Source organism: Hemiscyllium ocellatum, chromosome 7 (genome assembly GCF_020745735.1).
Source record: "Hemiscyllium ocellatum isolate sHemOce1 chromosome 7, sHemOce1.pat.X.cur, whole genome shotgun sequence".
Lineage (NCBI taxonomy): Eukaryota > Metazoa > Chordata > Chondrichthyes > Orectolobiformes > Hemiscylliidae > Hemiscyllium > Hemiscyllium ocellatum.
This window is the reverse complement of record NC_083407.1, coordinates 92,152,593-92,173,381: the sequence shown is the minus strand read 5'-3', so window position 1 is coordinate 92,173,381 and position 20,789 is coordinate 92,152,593. Positions and strand designations below refer to the sequence as shown.

At 41.4% G+C, this 20,789-nt stretch overlaps 1 protein-coding gene across 4 annotated transcripts in view; it reads right to left on the bottom strand.

The window, feature by feature from the left end:
• The window catches only part of iqca1 (IQ motif containing with AAA domain 1), a 193,671-nt gene that overhangs the window by 84,824 nt on the left and 88,058 nt on the right, over window positions 1-20,789 (bottom strand). For all 4 annotated transcript variants that reach the window (XM_060827500.1, XM_060827499.1, XM_060827502.1 and 1 more), the window contains 2 exons: window positions 17,706-17,790; window positions 16,489-16,596 (listed from right to left, as the gene is read on the bottom strand). In XM_060827500.1, the coding sequence (XP_060683483.1) occupies window positions 16,489-16,596; window positions 17,706-17,790 (193 nt within the window). The remainder of the gene's footprint in view (window positions 1-16,488; window positions 16,597-17,705; window positions 17,791-20,789) is intronic.

The following is a 20,789-nucleotide window of genomic DNA, read 5'->3' as shown; positions in this document are numbered from 1 at the left end:
GCAGTCAGCATGGCTTTGTGAAGGGCAGGTCATGCCTAGCTAATCTAATTGAGTTCTTTGCAGAGGTGACAAGATAGTTCAACAAAGGTTGAGCAATGGATGCAGCATTTGAGAAGGCTCCCCACGGTAGGTTTAATCATAAAGTCAGAAGGTACGGGATACAGGGAGATTTGGCTGTCTGGATTCAGAACTGGTTAGCTGACAGAAGGCAGAGAGTGGTTGTAGATAGAAAGTATTCTGCCTGGAGGTCAGTGTTGAGTGGTGTCCTACAGGGCTCTGTTCTTGGGCTTCTGCTCTTTGTAGCTTTTATAAATGACTTGGATGAGGGGGTTGAGGGGTGGATTAGGAAATTTTCAGATGACACAAAGGTTGGAGGTACCATTGATAGTATTGAGGGCTATTGCAGGCTGCAGCGCAACATCGACAGGATTCAGAGTTGGGCTGAGAAACGGCAGATGGAGCTCAACCTGGATAAATGCGAAATGATGCATTTGGAAGGTGGAACTTGAATGCTGAATATAGGATTAAAGACAGGATTCTTGGTGGTGTGGAGGAACAGAGGGATCTGGGTGTGCAAGTACATAAATCCCTCAAAGTTGCCACCCAAGTGGATGGAGTTGTTAAGAAAGCATATTGTGTTTTGGCTTTCATTAACAGGGGGAATTGAGTTTAAGAGCCGCGAGGTTTTGCTACAGCTCTACAAGTCCCTAGTGAGACAACACTTGGAATATTGTGTCCAGTTCTGGTCATCCTACTATAGGAAAAATGCAGAGGCTTTGGAGAGGGTGCAATGAAGGTTTACTATGATGCTGCCTGGACTGGAGGGCTTGTCTTATGAAGAGCTCGGACTTTTCTCTCTGGAGACAAGGAGGAAGAGAGGTGACCTGATCAAGATATACAAGGTAATGAGAGGCATGGCTAGAGTCAATAGCTAGAGACTTTTCCCCAGGGCAGGACTGACTGGCAAAAGGGGTCATAGTTTTAAGATATTAGGAGAAATATATAGAGGAGATGTCAGCTGTAGGTTCTTTACACAGAGAGTTGTGAATGAATGGAATGCGTTACCAGTGGTTGTGGTGGAAGCAGAGTCATTAGGGACATTTCTTTAATAGGTATTTTTATTGAAAGAAAGAAGAGATTTTTAAAACAATTTTTACAAAATTACAAAGTAATACAAACAAAGTAATGCACAGCAGGTTAGGCAGCATCCAAGGAATATATATATGTATCCTACAAACAACCAAAGCATAAAATAAGATATCTTACATTACTAGTAAGAAATAACGTAATAATTAAATATGTACGCAAAATGGATTAACATCAAATCATAATAAAACCCATATTTATGTGGGATTCCTCCCCCGGGAGGCCCGGACCAGCTAGAACCACTATCACAGCTAGACAAAAGCCCTTGACAATATGGCTAAAATATCTGTGTCTGTATAGTTCAAAAAGGGCTGCCATATTTTATAGAATAATTCAGTTTTTTAGTGCACCATGTTTGGGGAAGTCAAGGGGGATATATTCCATGATTAACCTGTGCCAATTCGAAAGTCCTGGAGGGCCCTCAGCTCCCTAATTAACTAAGATATTTTTCCTTGCACAAAAAGTGAGAATGGAGAATAATTTCCTCCCGTGCACATTCGGGGAAGGCAGATTTGAAAAGCCCAGGAGAAGAGATTCTGGATCCAATCCAATCTCCATTCCCAAGATTTCTGTCAGAACGGTTGCTACTTTGTCCCAGTATTTGCGGATCTTGTGACATGTCTATAAACCGTGCGTAAGAGTGCCCATTTCTATTTTACATTGAGGACACATTGGGGATGTTCCAACCCAAATTTTGCCAGCCACTCCTGTGCTGTATGAGCCCTGTGGAGTGTCTTTAATTGAATAGCTTGAGTTCTATTACAAATAGAGATCTTTCTGGCATTTTCCCAGATGCCCTCCCACATTTCTGAAGGGATTTCTAACCCCAATTCCTGGTTCCATATTTTAAACAGTCGTTCCATATCTTTCGATACCTTATTATGCAATGAGGATGGACCCAGTGGCCATAGTACTCTTCTCTCCCTATCCGATTTGTAGGGACTGTCTAATAATGTGGTCTTCTTCTGTATATAATCTCGTATTTGTAAATCCCGAAAAAGGTATCCATTAGGCAGTCCAAACTTCTGGTGCAGCTGATCAAAAGACATCATAACCTCCCCATCAAACAGGTCCCCTAAGCAAGAGACACCTCTGGACCTCCAGGTTTTGAATATAGCATCTACCTGCCCTGGCTAAAACCCCATGCTCCCACTGTAGGAGTGTAAGGAGAGGTTTTTTTTGTAAGTTACCCTCATCTTGCCACATTATCCTCCAGGCTTTAATTGTATTTAATATAATTAGGGACATTTAAGTGAATGCTGACATGCACATGGACAGCAGTGAATTGAGGGGTGCATAGGTTAGGTTATTTTATCTTACATTAGGATTAATCCACGTCACAACATCGTGGGCCAATGGGCCAGTCGTGCTGTACTTTTCTATGTTCTATGTTCTATAAACTAGTAGATTTGAAGCCTGGATAAAAATTAACCAGGAGCTAGTGGATGATGATCACTTTAAAGAGTGCTGATGGGGTCCTTCTTGTTGCTGCACATGCATTGATCTATTCTCAATTAGAGAAAATGTTAACAGGAGCATTGAGTTGAGTGGTCTCAAATCAACATCACAAGTTGCTTGATGTCATGGACTTCATAATGTACATACTTTGCCATTCATAGCATGCAAAGGCCATGACCAACATGTGTTATCAGATATGATACAACCCAAATGTTTATGCACACACTGCAGATACAATTTCGAAGCTTAACAACACTTCTTATGTACAAAAACACAGGTACAGCCAATCCCAATTTATTTCCATTACTAAAAGCTAGCTGTATACTCACTGGGTTCTCTTTTTCCCAGACTTTGGTCTCTTTCAACACAAGCAACCACATTCACACATGACAATTTCCACCTTGCAGTGCAGGTGAGTACTATTGTTAAAGCATATCAGTTTTGTTCGTAATATCACGCTTCTATCATTTAAATTTACTTCAAAAGGGCTAACTCCTAGCAAGACAGTGAAAAAGGACAGGCCATACATGACTTTACAGGGTGCTGTACTCCTGAACAAAGGGTCAGTCTAGAAGCCACCCACCACAAAGTTGGCTGTCTAAAACTGTTTTATGCTCTGCAGGGCATTAATTGGAGAGGAAGACTCACTGTGGAGAGTGACCAGTCAATCTGATTGGCCAGTAATCATGAAGTCCAAGCATGGCTCGATTTGTGTGGTGCTGATTGGTGGGTCTTCAAGTCAGAACTTGAAGAAATAGAGGCTGTGTAATCCAAACTGATGGCCAGTGTGTATGATGGGAGAGCTTGGATGACTGGCCCCGTCGAAGAGTGCAAAGGACATATAGAGTCATAGTACCTTAGAGATATACAGCACAGAAACAGACCTTCCAGTCCAACTCCTCCATGACAGAATTATCAAAGAATATGTTGTGCACTTCATATACAATATCCAGGACCTAGCATGCCTCTAGAATTTTAGAGCCCTTATAGCAAACTAACAGTAGCAGAATGCAAGTGCCTTTGTGGAAATTCCAGGCCTAGCTGTCTGTGAAATGAGATCAGATAACAACTTTATGGAAAAATGCAGCATAGTTCCCTCAACACATCCACAATAAAAAAAAGTCCTGGCAATGGAATGCAGATGTCTACTGGACCACAGTGGCAAAACATAATGTCTGTAATCTATCAGACTCAGTTGACTAATGAGGGAAAAAAACACTGAACACAATTCAACCACTTTCTCAAGCAGTGATACAATTGCCCACTTACTCCTTGCTAATTGCACAAGTAGTAGAGTATGAGGAACAGACTCTGTGCCTACTTTCTCATTCAGATGTTGCATTGCATATGGCGATCACCAGGAGGGGAAAGAGAGCTAAACATCAGAAAACATTCCTGCTGGTAGCACTGTTGTGTTTGTCAGATTTTTTTTAAGGCAAAGTAATAGGGTTGTTTTAGCTAAAATCGTGCGACATTATAATTGCGAGTAAGGTATCTTCATTTACTCCTGACCTTGAAATTTATTTTTTGCTGAAACTGATGATGGCATAGCAAAAGTTCCAAGACACGCAGCATTTTGGAAACTGACAGAACCCAATGTCTATTGCCTTCAGCAATGAAATTAAAGAACTGGGATAGCAACAAAGAAATGGTCATTAAGCAGGATCAGGTAGAGAGACAAAAAAAAGAGAAGGAAAGAAAGATTGGATTGAGAGAGAGCAAGAAAAGTAGGCAGTAAGGTGAAGAAAAAAATCAATTCTTCCTTTAATTTTTTAAGAATTGATTACATGTAAGAATGAAAATTTGCAATTCACTTTAAACATCAGAAATGCTAATTGGCATTGGATAAACACTTGCCAAGTCATTAAAAATGTCTTTAGGCCATGAAGTACCATCGCCAACATTCGGGGTGAAGTTTAGCAATATACACAAACAGTGAAATTGCATGTATCCGTCTGCAAGTTATACAAATTGCACCTCACATCATGCACATTTTGTTTTTTCAGAACTTACTTTCTGATTTGTGCATTAATAAATTTGAACATTCATTAATTTTCCAACACAATCTAGACCAATGAATCACAATGTTACCTACTTGTAATAAATCTTGCCTTGGGCAACCTGTTTTATTTAAAGAGCATGATGAGTCGGCGTTGTTCATGACTAGATATCCTGGCATAAATCTCATAAAGGAGCATTTAATGTTGCTGCTATGGGAACATTACCACATCCCAAACTAAAATATTTGTCTGAAATGGAAATCATGATTTATAAACCAGATTACAAACACTGCTTTAATTTTCCAACTGGAGGCATTGCTATAAATATTTCACATCTGGATTTAAAAGTAAACAAATCTATGTGGGTTAATGAGAAACAACAAAAGGACTTATTCACTTTACATAAAACAGGGATCATTAAAATTCCTGAACTTTTCTTTTTGTGGCGATTTATTTTCCTTTATGAACAACGTTTCCACCTCTGCCTGAATTCATTTCATTTGCCAGAAGCTTTGTCTCAAGCACATTTTTTTTTGCAAGAACTGGAACAGGGATGGAAGTATAGTTGAGCACTTGTTCTATTATTTCAATGATATTTAAATGACGGAAACACAAAATTCAAAGTATATCCCTCCATTTGTAGATAATATCAGTGGTTCATTAAGAATTTGTTGCAACAGGTTTCACAAAGCAACCACTAGGGATGGGCTCTGACAAGTCTCACCAAGATTTGGATTTGTGAAAATGTTGAAGGTGTTAATTGTTTTTAAACCAGCCTTGGATTAGCAGGATAGAATCTCCCAGTCTTGTCACAACCAGTCTCTTCCCCTAGGCAGACCTCATAGCAAACACGACAAGATAATATAAATGACCTTAAAACTAGAAAATCACCTGGAGTTATGGATAAATCTTTGCAATGTCAAAACAAATTCAAGCCAGTTGGTGAGACAGATAGCAAGGTACCTTTCTTTCTATAATGAGGGGTCATTTTGGGTTGGAAAATTAGGAGACAGACAAAGTGATTGCTTTCCTTCTTGAGGGTTTTGAGAGTTGAGCAAAGTAAGTCTCTGACCCCAAGGTGAGTCTCTGGAGTTCTCTTCCTGGGAAAGTAATGGAGGTAGAGACTGGAGTGCTTTTGAGGCTGAAGTAGAGGGATTCTGGTGGGCAACGAGGTGAGAGGTTGTTGGGGTTAGGTGGGAATAATGATTTGAGGTTACAGTTTGACTAGCCATGATCGGCAAAGCAGGCAGAAGGGGCTGAATGCCTTAGTCCTGTTTCTGGTTTTGAAAAGACCATGCATTTTTCTTTTCCTGTTTTTCTGATTATGGACTAAATAACTCGCAAAATTCAAGGATTGCTAAAAGATTACTAAGTTTTTGAAAGCAAGGAACCTAACACTGACCGTAAGCACTGTTTGTAGAGGTGCTAGTTCAAGAAGTATTAGGAGGTGGTGCTGATGAGCTGAAGCCAAGGATGTGTACAAGTGGAGATTCAGCCAGCACCAAGTAGCTGATTGATCTGTGGACTAGTGGCCAGTTATCGATGGCAAGGCCTTTTGCTTGCCAACAATTATGTGACAGATAGTCAGCATGCTGAACTGAGTATCATGGAACACCTGTGGAAGCCACATTCCATAAGAAAAGATCCACTGACCATAATTTGCTGTAAAAACAGAGAGGTCTGGCAGCATCTGCGGAGAGAAAACTGGCCAATTCTAAAGATGGGTCACTGGACCTGAAACTTTAACTCTGCTTTCTCTCTGCAGCTGCTGCCAGACCTGCTGAATTTTTCTGGAAATTTCTAACAGTGTTTCTGCATCATCCCTTTCCTTTGTGAAGATAAATGCAAAATACTCATTTTGAACCTCGCTCACATCTTCTGTATCCACTCACAAGTTACCATGCACATCTTTGATAGAGTCATAGAGGTGTACAGCACAGAAGCAGACCTTTCAGTCTAACTCGTCCATACCGACCAGATATTCTAGATTAATCTAGTCCCATTTGTCAGCATATGACCCATATCCCACTAAACCCTTTCTATTCATATATCCATCCAGTTGCCTTTTAAATGTTGTTATTGTACTAGTCTCCGCCACTTCCTCTGGCAGCTTCTTCCATACACACACTTCCATCTGCATGAAAATGGTGCCCTTAGATCCCTTTTAAATATTTCCCCTCTCACATCAAACCTATACCCTATAGTTTTGGACTCCTCCACCCCAGGGAAGGGACCTTGTATCTTTACCCTATCCATGCCCTTCATGATTTTATAAACCTCTTTAAGGTCACCCTTCAGCCTCCAAAGCTCCAGGGAAAACAGCCCCACCCTATTCAGCCTCTCCCTATAGCTCAAATCCTCCAATGCTGGCAACATCCTTGGAAATCTTTTCTGATCCCTTTCAAATTTCACAACATCCTTCTAATAGGAAGGAGACCAGAATTGCACACAATATTCCAACTGTGGCCTAACCAATGTCCTATACAGTCGCAACATAACTTCTCAATTCTTATACACAATGCACTGACCTATAAAGGAAAGTACACCAAATGCCTTCTTTACTATGCTATCTACCTGTGATTCTATTTTCAATGACCCGCACTCCAAGGTCTCTTTACTCAGCAATACTCCCCAAGACTTTACCATTAAGTGTATAAGTCCTGTCCTGATTTGCCTTTCCAAAATGCAGCATCTCACATTAATTTAAATTAAACTCCATCTGCCATTCCTCAGTCCATTGGCCCATCTGATCAAGATCCAATTGTACTCTGAGGTAACCTTACTCTGTCCACAATACCTCTGATTTTAGTGTCATTTGCAAACTTACTAAACATGCCTCCTAGTTTCACATCCTAAATTATTTATATAAATGACAAAAAGTAGTGGATCCAGCACCAATTCTTGTGGCACTTCACTTGTCATGGTCTCCAATTTGAAACACCACGCTCCACTATCACCTTGTCTTCTTCCTATGAGTCAGTTCTGTATCCAAATGGCTAGTTCTCCCTGTACTCAATGTGATCTAATGTTGCTAACCAGTTTACTGCGAGGAACCTTGTCAAAAGCCTCTCTGAAATCGATATAGTCATGTCCACTGCTCTGCCCTCAACAATCCTCTTCTTCTTCAAAAAACTCAATTGAGTTTTTTAGACATGATTTCCCACGCACAAAGCCAGGTTGCCTATCCTGAAACAGGAGAAAGTGAGGTCTGCAGATGCTGGAGATCAGAGTTGAAAATGTATTGCTGGAAAAGCGCAGCAGGTCAGGCAGCATCCAAGGAACAGGAAATTCGACGTTTTGGGCATAAGCCCTTTTCCAGAAACACATTTCTATCCTGAAACAGTCCTTGCCTTTCCAAATACACTTGAGGAAAGATTGCTTTCCATGCATAAAACAGCTGGCAAATATACGAAATAATTTAAATGCGTCTAAATATTGGCATGGTTAACTGTGCTTCTGTTGAATGCACAAATTCATTCATCATGCGCAGCGACTATAGCCTGGTCTGCCTGAGATGGTGGCCATTAGGGAGACAGGTTCTCAGATGGAGACCATACCTGTCATGAGACCATCTTCTCACCTTTGGACCTACAACAACACATAGGGATGCTATATCTATGCACTTGGAATTCCTCAGACAACTCTCCAGCAGCCGGTTTAAGTAATAGCTCGAATTGCCTGACAGCTTCAAATGTAGGAAGGCCTACCTTTTCCTTCATCATCCACTTGTTCTTAATATATTGATAAACCATCTTTTCCTTTGTTTTCCCCTTCACCCCCTATACTTTCTATACTCCAATAAGTTTCCTAAATTACGATTTTTAAAAAATTATCACAGCTCTATTTTTCTTCTTTCTCTTGCTCTCTATGCTTCTTCTATGCTGTATGGAGATGTGTTCACCCCGTGGCATTAGAATTTTGTGTTTGAACACCTCTCACTGATTTGGCGCTACTTCTCCTTCAAGTAACTATTGAACCAGACCATCTCTCATTTTGTAACATCTCCTTTCCCCAATTTAGCACTTTTACTCTCATTCTACCTTCTAAAATGATGGTAAATTATGATCACCAGATGCAAAATAGTCTTCCATTCTACTTCATCTATCTGCCCAGTCTAATTTCCGAAGACTTAATCTAGAATGGGGCCGGCTGTCATGGGGCTTGTCACTTGCTGGCTGAAAAATCCTTTTGAATGCAGTTCAAGAATCTTATGCCTTCTGTGTCTTTTATGCTGTTTGTATCTTTGGATAATTGATGTCCCCAACTATGCCCGCTGTTTTTTGCACTTGGACTTTTGCTTACATATTTGCTCACCTAACTCTCTCCCATTATTTGAGAGTCTATAGTACAAACCTAGCTGTGTGGCTGCCCCTTTTTTGTTTTTAAGCTCAATGCATATGGCCTCATTTGATGCTTTATTTTGTATATGACAATTGCAGTTTATTCTCAGCCAAGAATGCTGCATCTGCACCGTTCTCTATTCCCTTTCATATCCTGCATGTAAACTCTTATATCCAAGGATGCTGAGCTGCCACCCTGTGAAACGATTTGTAAGAAGTGAACATACTCTCGTAAACTGGCATTAATCACCCAGAGAAGCAATCATGGGCAGCATTGTCGAATCTTATAAATTACATCAGCAAATCACTGGGTGGGGCAGGAAGCAAACAATTTTCAGGCAGAAGTGACTTTGCCCACCCAGTTATGTACCCACCCAGTCCACTGAGAAGGAGGCCTTTCTTGTTCAGGATGCTGCTGATATAAGCAATGACCTGCTGCCAAAGTCTAAGTCTTACAAGGTACTGTTGCTTACTGGCGTGCAATAAACTGATCCTGTGCCAGCAAACTCTGTACTGGGGCCATACTGTCTACGTGCTGGGGCTAGTTCCATGTCTACAGTGTGCGTCCTGTTAGATAGCAGACAGCTGCAGAAGAGAAGCTGCTGCACTTGCTGGTGTTGCTCCTGCTGCTGGGGGGTTTTGTTCTGTTCCTGGGAGCTAGTTTTTACTGCCAGTGCTTAGATTGCTACTGCTCTTGATCCTGATCAGAGATGCGAGGCAGAGCTATGTAAGATTTGGTCCAGATCAAAGGGGTAGCCAAGGGCATCCATATGGGCCCCAGCTATGCCTGTCTCTTTATCGGCTACGTAGAACAGTCCATCTTCTGTAGTTATACCGGCACCACTCCCCACCTCTTCCTCCGCTACATTGGTGACTGCATCGGCACCACCTCATGCTCCCGCAAGGAGATTGAGCAGTTCATCAACTTTACCAACATATTCCACCCCGACCTTAAATTCACCTGGACCATCTCTGACACCTCCCTCCCCTTCCTGGACATTTCAATTTCCATTAATGGTGACCGGCTTGACACTGACATTTTTTACAAACCCACCGACTCCCACAGCTACCAAGATTACACCTCTTCCCACCCTACCTCCTGCAAAAATGCCATCCTGGATTCCCAATTCCTCTGCTTCTGCCGTATCTGCCCTCCAACGCATCTCATCCACATTCCGCACCTCCGCCCTCAAATCCCACCCCTTCGATTGTAACAAAGACAGAACCCCCTGGTCCTCACCTTCCATCCTACCAATCTTCGCAATAACCATATCATCCGCCGACATTTCCGCCACCTCCATACGGACCCCACCACCAGGGATATATTTCCCTCCCCACCCCTTTCCACTTTCTGCAAAGACCGTTCCCTCCGTGACTACCTGGTCAGGTCCACGTCCCCCAACAAACCACACTCATGTCCTGGCACACTCCCTGCCACCGCAGGAATTGCAAAACCTGTGCCCACACCTCTTCCCTCACCACCATTCAAGGCCCTAAAGGAGCCTTCCACATCCATCAAAGTTTCACCTGCACATCCACCAAAGTCATTTATTGTATCCGTTTCTCCCGATGCGGTCTCCTCTACATTGAGGAGACTGGACACCTCCTTGCAAAGCATTTCAGGGAATATCTCCGGGACACCCGCATCAATCAACCCCACTGCCGCATGGCCCAACATTTCAACTCCCCCTCCCACTCTGCCGAGGACATGCAGGTCCTGGGCCCCCTACACCGCCGCTCCCTCATACCCGACTCGTGGAGGAAGAACGCCTCATCTTTCGCCTTGGAACACTTCAGCCCCAGGGCATCAATGTGGACATCGTCAGTTTCCTCATTTCCCCTTCCCCCACCTTACCTGAGTTCCAACCTTCCAGCTCAGCACTATCCTCATGACCTGTCCTACCTGCCAATCTCCCTTCCCACCTATCCGCTACACCCTCCTCTCTGACCTATCACCTCCAACCCCACCCCCATTCGCCTATTGTACTCTTTACTACCTTCTCCCCAGCTCACCCCCACCCCCCCCCCCACCCTACCCCCACCCATCTCTTCACCCTGGAGGGTTCCTGCCTCTATTCGCTTTTGCCCAAAACGTCGATTTTCCTGTTCCCCGGATGCTGCCTGACCTGCTGTGCTTTTCCAGCACCACTCTGATCTAAACTCTGGTTTCCAGCATCTGCAGTCCCCACTTTTGCCTAACGAGATTTTCAGGCACATGCACAGATTTTAGAACAGAATGTATAGTTAAATCCTCAATCAGTTGCTTTTCTACCTATTTAAATCACTCAGTAGGTTCCTGTTAAGAATCTAACATACCTACTCTTCAACATCACGCATATTCAAGCACTGCTGCCTCACAGCACCAGGGGCTCGATTCCAGCCTCGGGCAACCGTCTGTGTGGAGTTTGCACATTCTCTCCATGTCTGCGTGGGTTTCCTCCGGGTGCTCCAGTTTCCTCCCACATCCAAAGATGTGCAGGTCAGGTGGATTGGCCATGCTAAATTGCCCATAGTGTTAGGTGCATTGGTCAGAGGGGAATGGGTTTGGGTGGGTTACTCTTCGGAGGGTCGGTGTGGACTGGTTGGGCCAAAGGGCCTGTTTCCACACTGTAGGGAATCTAATCTGATCTACACCCATTCCTCTTTGCTCTATAAAGGGTTAAAATTATCCAATATCTTGCTCAGTTAAACCTCCAGTTGAATTGCAAAAAAGAAATGTGCGTGTGTGTGTCCGTAAGCCATACTCATCATATATCTCTCTTAATGGGATGGATTAAATCATAACTATTACCAATGTTTTACGATGACAAGTGCTAGAAATGGAAACAAGAAAGCCAGATGATGTCAATTTTTTTTTACTGCATTCAGATCCTTGCACAGACTAATTGTTAAAGTAATAGGCTGACTCAACGGTACAGTATGAAAGATAAAACAAAAACAAAGTGTTGATGAAATTCGGCAGGTCTGACAGCAATCGTGGAGAGAGAAACAGAGTTAATGTGTTGAGTCCAACATGACTGTTTTTTACCCTCCACAGGATTTTGCTTGTAATAGGCTGAAGAGCACCTCAATAACTGTGTGACTTTATTTTGAAAACCAGACATTTTCTCTGACTATTGCAGCAATTCAGGCTCTAAACAACTCACTGAGACTTCTCATGATTTAATCCAATTTTAGATTTTTTAGAGCGTTTTTGCTTCACATTTGAATAACGCTATTCAGACTGGAGTACAATAAAGTTGGAGCGAACTTCAGTTTAATTGATGCTATTAAAATAGCGGTATTTTGGAAGGAAAATAGGGAGAGGTCTGGAATCAGAAACACAAATTCTCCGGCAGATGCCATATTGGTAGCAGCCATTGCTCTGTCAGCACTGCCATTGGCCTCGGGGTGGTCAGCAACACTCAGCGCACACTCTACCTCGCACCCTTGATCCTAGGCTTGGGCCCATTGCTGACCTGTCATGTGCCTGCTTGACACATGAATGGTAGGATTTCCAAAAAAGAGGTGACATGTGGTTTTCACTGCCTCCCCCGCTAACAGCCATGGACTTCCACAAGATCTTGTCCAATGGCTCACCTATTATGAGCAGACACAACCAAGACAAGGGAAAGGGATAGCTTACGTGTCAGCTCCATAGACAGTGGGATCGCACACTAGGTTCTGTTGCACAGGGCTCGGATGAGAATTTTGATGGAGACAGTAAAAGCTTTTATGGACCGACACACAGAAATGCTTAGTATATTGTTTAACTTGGCAGAAAGCCTGCTATAATTGTCATGGATCACGAAGGAGTTTCTTGCAACTTGGCACAGGGCTTTGTACAGAGTTTGGAGACCATGCCTTCTAGCATGGAAATGATGCCAACTTAATGAGAACAGTCGCAGGCCCGGTAATGATGCAGCATCTAGTGGTATTGCATCAGCTTCCATTGAAACGCAAATAGAAGGCAACCAATATCTGAGTGTTGTGGTGAAAAGTCACACTGAGGATATGAAATCCTGTTACCAGACTACTCCTGTCTTTGTTATGGTGTTACGACACGGGGTAATCCCTCCTGCTTAACTTAAACCGGCAACACAGAAGAGATGTATCCCGTGCAGTAATCTATGAAAACTCGAGAGGCCAAGAACTATTTAAAGTAAAAATTAACAACTTTATTTCTTATAGTATAACAAAGAATAATTAACTAACGACTATTTACAATTCCTTCCTCTAACCTATCCTTTACCTTCCCTTCCATAACACTAGTCCAATAATACTCCCAATTAAGATTTACAGAAAAATTCTAATTTTAAAACCAGCCAGCAGTCAAATCTTCTCGTTATCTTTGTCAGTAATTTGCTCCCCAGGTCAGTGTTGACGTTTTTCTCAGTGCAAACTCCTTCTCTAGATAGGTACCACTCAGAGAGCTCTGATTAGCAGTCTACAGCTGTTGGTCTCCTGTGGCAGTTCTCCTTCCAACTATTTAATTTTCCCCGGTCTTATACCCCAAAGCATCAGATTGGAATTTGGTATTTTTCAGGGTATAATTTAAACTGATTGGCCTAATTCGAATCTGCTTTGTCGTTTCCAGGCAACTGGTTACCCCAGTAGCCGGAGCACTTGTTACATTGTGTCTTATTGAGAACACTTGATGCTGTCACTGCTAGCTTTTACTCTCTTAAAAGGTACAGTACACCCACATCTTCATAACAATGGATAATCATGCTCAAAGGGGCTTGAAAAGTCTCACAGCAGTCCAGAAACCTATATTCCATTAGACTGCTAGGTCAATGGAGGTAGCACTCTGAGGAATGGTACTGGGTCTGTGCAGCATGATATTTCAGGTCGTCTCTCAACCTTCTAGCACTGCACTCTATCAATAAATTCCCTCATAGTGGCCATTTAGCCAACCATCCCACCCTTTTGCTAAATATGTCAAGGCAGTAGGGTTTGGAGCGAGACTTTCTAGACCCAAAGCTGAGAAGTTCTCCTTCAAAGCAGTCTCTTCTCGCCATGCTGCAGCTACTGGAAGAACACTGCATAGGAGGACGACTGGCAAGTTTCTAGATTTAATCAACTTTCTAAAATAGTAAGGTGGCTGTTAGAATTTAAGATGGATACAAAGACGTGCAAAACAATGAAGAAAGCAATATTGTAATCAACAACATAAGGCTCCAGCAAAAATAGTCACAATCCTGGAGGGAGAGAGATTCTTGCCAAATGACGAAAGAGTACATGTGAATGCAATACTCGTGTGCAAGTAACTTCTATCAAAATCTAAATCATAGCAACTCACTGCGTTATAAAAAACATTCATCTCTCAGTAATAAAACAATCACTGAGAATTGTTTTAACATTCTTCTCTTCTGGTTACCAGGAAAAAAGCTTCTCACTACCTAATCCCTTCATAACCCTTCAAATTTTGAGCATTTTAGCCATAGAACATACCTTATAATGGTAAGTTATACCTTACCATTGAGTCTCTGCCAAGCTATCTGCATGGTTCCATTTTCCAGCACATGGCCAATCACCTTGAATGTTATGACAGTTTATGTGCTAATTCGCATACTTTTTAAACATTGTGAGGTATTCCATCCCAAGTAGTATATTCACGATTCCCACCACACCCTGAGTGAAAAATGTTTTCCTCAACTCCCCTCTAAACCTCCTGTCTTTTACCTTAAAATTATGCCCACTCGTCTTTGACCCTTCAGGTACGGGGAAAGTGCTGCTTCCAATTACTCTGTCCTTATCTCTTATAATCTTGTACATTTCAAACAAGTCCCCCATCAGCCTTCCCTGCACAAAAGTAAACAATGCGACCCTATCCAGCCTCTCTTCATAGCTAAAATGGTCCAAGCCAGGCAATATCCTTGCAAATCTACTCTGCAGCCCTGTACACAGTACCCAAACTGTGGCCTAACTGAAGTTTTGTACAGCTCCAACATGACCATCTTGCTCTTATAATCTATGCCAAGACTCATAAAGGTAAGTGTTCCATATGTCTTCTTAATTACCTTATTAACTTGTCCTGCTGTCTTCAAGGATCTGTGAACAATCAACACAAGATCCCTCTGATCTCTTTAGTATCTTGCTCATCATTTTCCCATGGAAGTTTCAGGAGAGAGTTCTAATTATAATTCAGTTGATTCAATAAAGTCAGTTTCAAGAGCATTCTGAATGGGTGTCATTGAGCTGAGGGAGAAATTTAGATATCGTTAGTTAATGGATGTAGATTTGCTCACTGAACCTTCCAACTCAGCGAGCAAATCTGCATCCAGAACCTCAACCTGAGCTACAAATCTTCTCAAAACTCGCTAATAGCTAGTCAATTTCAAAGTACTCGGGTCTGTACAGAAGGAAAGAAAAAACTCAGAAGTGAATGCTCTGCTCTCCACTGGAACATGGAACATTACAGCACAGTGTAGGCCATTCAGCCTTCGATGTTGTGCCGACCTGTGAAACTAATCTGAAGCCTATCTAACCTACCCTATTTCATTATCACCCATATGTTTATTCAATGACTATTTAAATGTCCTTAAAGTTGATAAGTGTCAGGATTAGAGTGTTATGCTGGAAAAGCACAGCAGGTCAGGCAGCATCCGAGGAGCAGGAAAACCGACGTTTCAGGCAAAAGCCCTTCATCAGGAATAAAAAGAAAAATTAAAAAAGAAGTCTCATTCCTGATGAAAGGCTTTTGCCTGAAACATCGGTTTTCCTGCTCCTCGGATGCTGCCTGACTTGCTGTGCTTTTCCAGAAAACCTCTAATTTTGACTCTAATCCCCAGCATCTGCAGGCCTCACTTTCTCCCTTAAAGTTGATAAGTCTACAGGCAGAGCGTTCCACACCCTTGCTACTCTCTGAGTAAAGAAACTCCCTCTGACATCTGTCTCATATCCATCAGCCCTCAATTTAAAGTTATGTCCCCTCTTGCTAGCTATCACCATCCAAGGAAAAAGGCTCTCACTGACCACCCTATTTAATCCTCTGCTCATCTTGTATGCCTCTATTAAGTCACCTCTCAACCTTCTTCTTTCTAACACAAACAGTGTCAAGTCCATCAGCCTTTTAAGACCTACCCTCCATACCAGACAACATCCTGGTAAATCTCCTCTGCATCCTTTCCAATGCTTCCACATCCTTCCTATAATGCCACAACCAGAACGGTACACTATACTCCAAGTGCGGCCACATTAGGGACAATGTAACAGTTTTATTCTTTTATATACTGCAGGAAGGGTTATAGCAGTTGAAAAAGGGCTGTAATTACTGTCCTGTTTGCATGTATCATGTAGAAGAAAGCTACTATTTGGTTGGACTTTGAACTCATCTCAGAATTTTCATCAGTGTTGTCTACTGGACTATCATAGAAATGCTAGTGACAGCTAATACAAAGGACAAACTATCTAATTCAAATCACAACTGACAAAATACAATTAGCTATTAAGCAATACAGGTGACTCCTGAGCACAAGGAAGACTGAGCCTTCTTTTGAGAAAGATTTACACCACTGAATGGAAGATGAATTTAAGACAAAACCCAACATTTGGAACATTACCTCTTTATTGGCTTTCCCTTTCTTCTTTTTCTTCTTCTTTCCATTTTTGTCCTTTTTCTCTTTCTTTTTCTTTTTCTTTTCACCTTGTGTAACAAATTCTTGAAGCACCTGAGGAGAGTTGTAAGTTATTAAAGCACAAGCTAACTTATTCAGCTAGAAAATCTGCTTTTGTAAAAAATATTAGAGACTGTGCAGGAAGGAAGGGAAAAAACAAGGGTGAGCATTCTGTCTCCTTCAAGCAAAACATGTGGATATATGAAAGCATATGAACTAGGCATGCAATGTTAGTCAAATACCAGCATTCAATGATAACACTATGCATTTTCCATGCCGGTTGCTATCATTACTATGTCTTAAAAGATATTGCTACAACTACAACAGATATAAGAAGGCTGTGTCATTGTTTCTAGTGCCAACTAAACTGGAGGAATGAAAGGAGGCCTTAGTTGATTTACTAAAAAGAAGACACCATGACATCTGTACTGAAGGTACTCCCTTCTCCACTCTCTAGCTATCCGTTTGACTCATCGGAATACGATAACAATAAAATTATTATGGTTTTGAAAAACAGTCATGTCACTTTCAAAATGTTAACTCTGTTTCTCTCTTCACAGATGCCACCAGAGCTGCTGAGTTTCTCCAGCAGTCTTTCTTATTAATGATAATGAGGTCCTGATTAAAGTTGACAGGACCTGTGCACCCATGGCTTTGCTGGGACCTTTGAATCTTTTTGGCTTCCCTTGCACAATTCCCTGTGAATTTTGAGGCCATTACATTCAAATCACATGCTTGAACTTCAATTTACAATAGTCAGTCCAGTACAGTACTGAAACTCTACAGTGCAGTTGCTATCTTAATTCAGATAAAATGTTATAATCTAGAAAAGACAATAACATGCAACAGGATGGAGCTCTATCTCAATCACAGAATCACTGCTCCAAAGCTACAATCCCTCCTCAAAAAGGTTTAATGGATAGAAATTGTTACCAAGAAACTTGGATGACTTTTTTCTCTCTTTAAGTGAGAGTTCGAATCTGAAAACTATAGCTTGCTTAAAAATGCCACTGATACTATCTGCGTACATGTTAAATTTTAAGTTATATGGTAGAACACATTAACAAAAGTTAACATACTGGCATTTAAACAATTGCAGTTTATAGTCGAATTATGTATCACTAACATCTGAATATAACCCTTCGATTCGTCTTGAAAATTACCTCTTCTGGAGTCTTTGTAGCAAAAATAGCTGCAGAACCACCTTTCTCTGCATCAGGGAAATTGGGAAACCTCCCAGTTGTGTTTCTAGATTGAAGAATAAAACATTGACACTTAAAAAGCAGCAATTCTCCAAATTAATCACGATATAATATCATGGTGTATGCAAGGAGGTAAAATTGGATGTGCTGTTTTCTGACAATGACCAATCTCCACCTAACCCTCCTGCCAATTCAGGCAGAGGAAGGTAGAGGTAAATTTGGTGCTGTCATCTCATTCAAGACAGCAGCATTGGGTCCGGTGGACCCAGAACTGCCAGCTGTATCTCACTTTGTGCAGAACACAGCAGTGTCATGTTGACAGCATGGCGCAGAATCAGAGAGCAATTACAAGATGAAGGGATGCTGGCTTTCTATAAAGCAATCAAGTCAGTCCCAAAGTCCTACTCTATCCCTGTGATTTTGCAAGAGCAGCTCTCCAAATTCCCATTTAATTTCCTTTCGAAATTATCGATGAGAGTGTTTCCACCATTTTACTCTCGCAACATTTAAGAAGCATCTGGATGAATACTTAAAATGCCAAGGCATAATAGGTTGTGGACCAAATGCCGGAAAATAGGATTAATGTAGTTTGGTTTTCTACAGGTCAGCATAGAAATGGTGGACCGAAGGGTCTGGTTTTGCTGTACGACCCTATGACTCACAATCTTCTGAATGTGTGGTGACTAGAACTGGATGCAGTGCGCTCATTGGAGCCTAATCAGAATTTTATTGGCATTACAAAACCACAGACTTGCCATGATGCAGAAGGAGACCATTCAGCCCAACGTGCCTGCACTGACTCTCTGAACATTTTAACTTGGTACCAATCTTCTGCCACTTCCTTATAACTGTGCACTATTTAAAGCATCCAAAGCCCTCTAAAATAACTCACTTGACCCTAATTACTCGCTGTGTGAAATAAATTCTCCTTACCTCACACTTACAAAGCAGTTTAAAACTGTGCCTGTGGTTCTCTATGCTTTTAAACAAGGAATGGCTTTTTATGATCTACTATGTCCAGACCCCTTATGATTTTGTAAACTGTCTTGTAATAACTGCGTTTATACTCAGAACTCTGTTTATGAAACCCAAGATCCCAAATGCTAATTACTGTATAACAGATCAGGGGCTGAGGCAGACTGAACTCTTGTACTTGTCACCATTCATGATGTCATCTGTTTTAAAATGTTTTAAAGCAACACACATACATACTCCCTCACTCTTTCTTACATTGCATGTAAATTTTAATTCTGGATTAGTGGTGCTGGAAGAGCACAGCAGTTCAGGCAGCATCCGAGGAGCAGTAAAATCAACGTTTCGGGCAAAAGCCCTTCATCAGGAAAATTTTAAGCCCAATGAGGGTTCCTTCACCCAGGAGTTAATGTTCAGGTATGTCCAGATAGCTGAAGGTAAGAGTTGCAGAATTTCAGGTTGGTGATGACACAGCAAGGTTGTGTTGATTTAAAGGGAACCGACTTACTTTTCCTCTGGAAATAGATTCAAAGAGATTGGAACATAGCTTTAAGCCTGTTTATGGCATTTTATTCATGCTGGAAGTTTAAAAAAAAGACTGAGACAAGGATTCAGAAATGAACAATTAAAGCCTGTCAAAGACCAGAGGAATTTTGATGTAACCTTGCCCAGGAGTGAGTCAGTTAGATTAAAGATGCCACTTTGTGCTTTTCGTCAAAATTCACGGTTCAGTTCAAGGAGATAGATGGTTATTATTAGTGTCTCTATAGACATACTGACTATCAATTTGTTTTTTTTTATTTTCAAGACTGAAGCTTTGTACTTCTATTTATTTTACTGTTCTTGCAATGTGACCCAACAATAATAGGTGCAAGTTTTCACAAAGGTGATGGTTTAACTTTGATCTTGTGGTTATACTGCCAGAAATTTCTGGAGATGTGGCCAACTTGAAAATTATGTGATCAGTAGCAGCCATTTGAGTCCAACAAGGTCATGTTGTGTAGGATCAGAGGAACAGGATTCAGCCCCTCAAGCCTGTCTGACCGATTAATGTCCCATATCCCTTAATATCTTGACCCAAAACTTTATCTATCTCAGACTTAAAACTAATCATTGATCTGACATCAACTGGCCTTTGTTGAAGAGAGTTCCAAATCTCTACCTTTGTAGTACTAGAAGTGCTTCTTAACATCTCTCCCCAATGGTCTGGCCTTAATTTTTAAGTCACGCCCCCGAGTTCCAGAATCTCCAACCAGTGGAAATTGTTTATCCTTATCTTCAGTGTCTTTGTTGGTTAATATCATGAAGACTTTGATTAATTCATCCCTTAGACTTCTAAATTCTAAAGAAATCAGGCCTAACCTGTCTATTCTCTCATCATAACTTAACTCCTTAAGTACTGATATCTTTTCTTGTCAACCTGCGCTGCATACTCCCTCCTTCTGAAAGTGTGGTGGCCAGATATGTTCACGGTACTCCACGTGGGATCTAACCAGGGTTTTGTACAACTGCAGCATAACTTCTGTGCCTTTCTGCTCCAGTTCTCTAGAAAGAAAGGCCAGCATTCCATTAATTTCTCAATTACTTTCCATGCCCCAACTCCCAAGTCTCTTTGGACATGCACTTTGTTTGACTTCATACCAATCAGAAAGTACCCTAATCTATACTTTATTGGTCCAAAATGGATAATCTCACACCTACTTAAAAAATATAATTTTTTTGAAATAGTTTAGATCATTTTATGTTTTGTGGGCACATCAAGCCAACAAGACATAAACTCTCAATATATCCCATGAAGTACCAGGACCGTGCTCTTATGTCCACTTTGCCTCTTCCTATCCCACCTGCCAATATATATCACCTCAAAGTTGTCTGTGTTTTCTATTTGCCCTTATGTGCTCAATCGGTCAGCCTATGTCAGTTGATTAACATCCATTTGTTTCCTATAGCATGAAGATTTTGGTACCATCAACAAATTATGAAAATTTACTCTGTATACCAAAATCCCAGTGATTTATGCAAATTAGTGGTCCTAGCTGGAATCTTATGGAACATCATTGACTGCCATCATCC